The sequence below is a fragment of the Paroedura picta genome, chromosome 5 (genome assembly GCF_049243985.1).
Source record: "Paroedura picta isolate Pp20150507F chromosome 5, Ppicta_v3.0, whole genome shotgun sequence".
NCBI classification, from domain to species: Eukaryota; Metazoa; Chordata; class Lepidosauria; order Squamata; family Gekkonidae; genus Paroedura; species Paroedura picta.
Genome location: NC_135373.1, coordinates 128,218,282 through 128,222,025, shown reverse-complemented (window position 1 = coordinate 128,222,025; position 3,744 = coordinate 128,218,282). Strand labels below are relative to the sequence as shown.

At 46.7% G+C, this 3,744-nt stretch overlaps 1 protein-coding gene across 1 annotated transcript; it reads left to right on the top strand.

Moving 5' to 3' along the window:
- Nucleotides 1–722: 722 nt before the first annotated feature.
- On the top strand, nucleotides 723–1,679 carry LOC143839168 (olfactory receptor 5AP2-like). The gene has a single exon (XM_077340992.1). It carries the CDS (start codon nucleotides 723–725, stop codon nucleotides 1,677–1,679), a length of 957 nt encoding a protein of 318 aa, XP_077197107.1.
- The last annotated feature ends 2,065 nt before the right edge of the window (nucleotides 1,680–3,744 follow it).

Below are 3,744 nucleotides of genomic sequence, written 5' to 3'. Positions count from 1 at the left end.
AGCAGCAGCTGTGCAGTGCCATGTTGAGGGGGAGCCCCAGCCATGGATGCCGCTGGACAGCAGCAAAGGTGAGCCGGTGGCCGAGTGGCAGGGCAGCCCCCGAGGCAGCAGCTGGGGAGGAGGACGAGGAGGAGCCACAGTACCGACTGATCCATGGACCAGCACCAGTCACCGGACTGGGGGTTGGGGACCACTGATGTTGAGGATAGATTCTGTGAAGGTTCGCGGTGGGCTGGCACTGGTGGAATGCTTTTGTGAAGGGCTCTGTAGGACAAGCCAGTTCCACAGGGCCTGCAGGACCTGCAAGGTCTTTCCCCTTCAGATCATGGATCAGGGGGCTGGACAGTGTTGGATGAGTTTGTCTTAGGCAGAAGGATTTTCAGGCAGGGAAGCTAGCATCAGTCTTATTTCCTGGCCTGAGCCAGAGGTCTGCTGGAAGAGCTCTGCTCTACAGGCCCTCCAGAGCTATTTAGAGACCTTGATCTCACCAGGATTCCAGTTCCACCAGGCTGGGGCCAGCACTGAAATGCAAAAAGGGAACTAGGAGTGAAGTCATGAACCAGTAACACATCCAGGTTCCATGGAGGGTAGGATGGCAAGAACCCCACTTCTTCCACATGACTTTAATATGAGACAGATTCTTGCTTCCCAAATGCACATCTCATGTAAGATGTCTTCTCTCAGTTGTGTAATTTTCCTTGCAGGTGAGTTCTGAGCTCTCAATGGGAGTGAGGAATCAGACGCTAGTGGTGGAATTTGTCTTCCTGGGTTTCTCCGGCATTCCAAACAGCTACATCTACCTCTTCTTGGTATTCCTAGCCATTTACTTGGTCACTCTATTGGGAAACCTCATAATATTTATTCTGATTCGGCTAGATTCCAGCCTCCATACTCCCATGTATTACTTCCTCAGCCACCTCTCCTGCTTGGATATTTGCATCTCCTCTGTCACAGTCCCTAAGACCCTGGTGAACTTCTTGTCCCAGAGACAGACCATCACCTACAACCAATGTCTATTCCAGATGTTCTTCCTGGGCTCCTTCACTGGGACAGAGGCTGTGGTGCTGGCTGTCATGGCCTACGATCGCTATGCTGCCATCTGTAAACCTTTGCATTATTCCCACCTCATGAGCTCTAAGGTGTGCACCATCCTAGCCTTTGCCCCTTGGATCTGGGGCTTCCTTAACTCCACTATTCATACAGCACTTAGCACCAGATTGACTTTTTGTGGAGTCAACCAGATTCATCACATCTTTTGCGATATCCCTCCGCTGTTGAGAATTGCCTGCAATGATGCCCATATCAATGAAATGACAGTCCGCATAGCAAGCTTTTTTGTGGGTGGGGTTTCCTTCCTTTTCACTATTCTCTCCTACTGCATCATCCTGTCCTCCATCCTGAAGATTCGTTCCACTGCTGGCAAGCACAAAGCTTTTTCCACCTGTGCTTCTCACCTCATTGTTGTCACCCTTTTCTTTGGAAATGCAATGGTTAACTACAATCGTCCAAGTGCTGGTTACTCCTTGGAAATGGACACTCTGATCTCCACCATGTACTGCATAATCACCCCTATGCTGAACCCCCTCATCTACAGCCTCCGCAACAAGGAGGTGAACGGGGCCCTGAAGAAGGTTGTTGGAAACTGGAGGAAATCTAAACATCATCACACTATAAGTTAGAGCAAGTGGGAGATGTTTTGTGTTTCCCTCGAGAGCTAGTTAGTTTTAGAAAAATGTGTTAATGGGACTATTATTTTCCTGTTGAAATGGCAAAGAAGACACAGATTCACTAGCTGCAGAGAACATGAGGAATGCACTTCATAATCAGCCCATAAAGATTTAAGAAATAAAAATAATGAAAGATAATAACCATAGGGAAAAGCAAGCCTCACATAAGTGGGAATAGCTTATGCCATAATATGCTTTTGTTAGCTTCTGAAGAATCCCTTGTCTCTTTCTGCTGCTAACATGGCTATCCCATGGGAAGAAGTAGCATGGAAAACAGCCTCAGTCACTGAGCCCCTTTCCTTATCCATGCTCTGTTCTTTGGGTTTATCAACAGCAGCTGTGAAGGACATGGGGTGTGTGTGTGGGGGGGGGGTGAGGTTTGTGCTTATGCATGTATTTATTTTGATAGTTATACTCTGCCCTGTCTTTGAAAACTCAGAGCAGTTTACAAAGTTATAAAATATATTAAAATGTAAAATATTTAAAATGTAGCAAATGTTAAATTATTCAAACTAGAATGCATCATCTCAGTTTTAAAGTATCAAATTAAATATTAAATGATAAAATATTAAAATGGTCCACAATGCATCATTTCATGGGTGTTGGGAGGGGGCTATATAGAAGGTTTTAGTAAAGGTTTCAGACTGATAGAGCTGGACAGAGACACAAGCAATTCCTGGTGTGACATCTGGCCTCAGCCACAGATAGCAGAAAAACTCTGTCTTACCAGCCCTGCAGAACTGCTAGAGGTCCTGCATTAAGTGGTTGGTACACAGGCCAGATGGCTGAACTCTCCTCTGTGTCCCACACATTCTATCCCTGGAATTGTTTGAGAGGGTGTGCCCTGAAGGAGGAAGACTCCTGGATCAATATCAGAAATCCCACTCCCAATAGATTTTTGTCCAAGATGGGTGATGAAATGAGTAGCTTATAAGAACCAACTCTTTTTCTTCTTCTGTCTGGGAGGGGTAAACTTTTCAGAGTGGCTGTGTTGCCCTCCCAGACCCAGGTCTCAGTCATGCATGCCAGATTCATATTCAGCTCGACCAAAAAAAGAAAAGAAAAAAAAATGAAAAAGCAGAGTGGTGGTCTTATTTTTATGGACATGGCATTGAACAGCACTGTGAGTGAAAAATTGCCATGGGGGAAAGTCCAGGAGAGCATGGAAAAGAGTGATGCACTATACTGAATCAGGTAAAGAAGTGATAAAGGCCTTCCCAGATGGAGGGAGAGGAGGAGCCAGAAGGGGTGGGGGGAATTAACCATCATATATTGATGTGCAAGCCCCTCCTGCTCCTCCTGCTATGATTCAGACAGAAGCAATCTATGTAGCTGTTTGCCTTCTGGGTTCATATGGTATGCTGATGACATGACAATGTAATCCAATGTAATAGTGGATGGATATGAACTGTTCAGAAAAAAACAGAATAGATTAAAGAGGTGGAGGAGTGGCACTGTATGTGAGGAAAGGGAAATTCTAGTGAAGGAGAGTAGGACCGCCTGTCAGGAAATTCTAGTGAAGGAGAGTAGGACCGCCTAGTGCCCTATGCCCTCCGCAGGGCTATGTGTTCTGCGAGTGAGAATCTTCTGGTCGTTTCTGGCCCTAGGGAAGCACGCCTAGCCTCGACCAGGGCCAGGGCCTTTTCGTTCCTGGCCCCCACCTGGTGAAATCAGCTCCCGGGTGAGCTGCGGGCCCTGTGGGACCCTTTAACGTTCCGCAGGGCCTGCAAGACGGAGCTCTTCCGCCAGGTCTAAGGTTGAGGCTGGGGCTGCCGGGGTACATCGACTGCTCTCCCCCGGGCTTCTTGAACATCATTGACCTCCTTCTCCTCCACCCCCCCTTTTTTTAGGAATGGGGGTAGGAAGGGGATCTTATTATTGTGCTGCCATGTTGTGACATTTTAAAGTATTTTAATGGGAGTTTTAATGGGTTTTTTAAGACATTGTAACCCGCCGTGAGCCATTTGGGAGTGGCGGGAAATAAATCGAAATAATAATAATAATAATAATAATAATA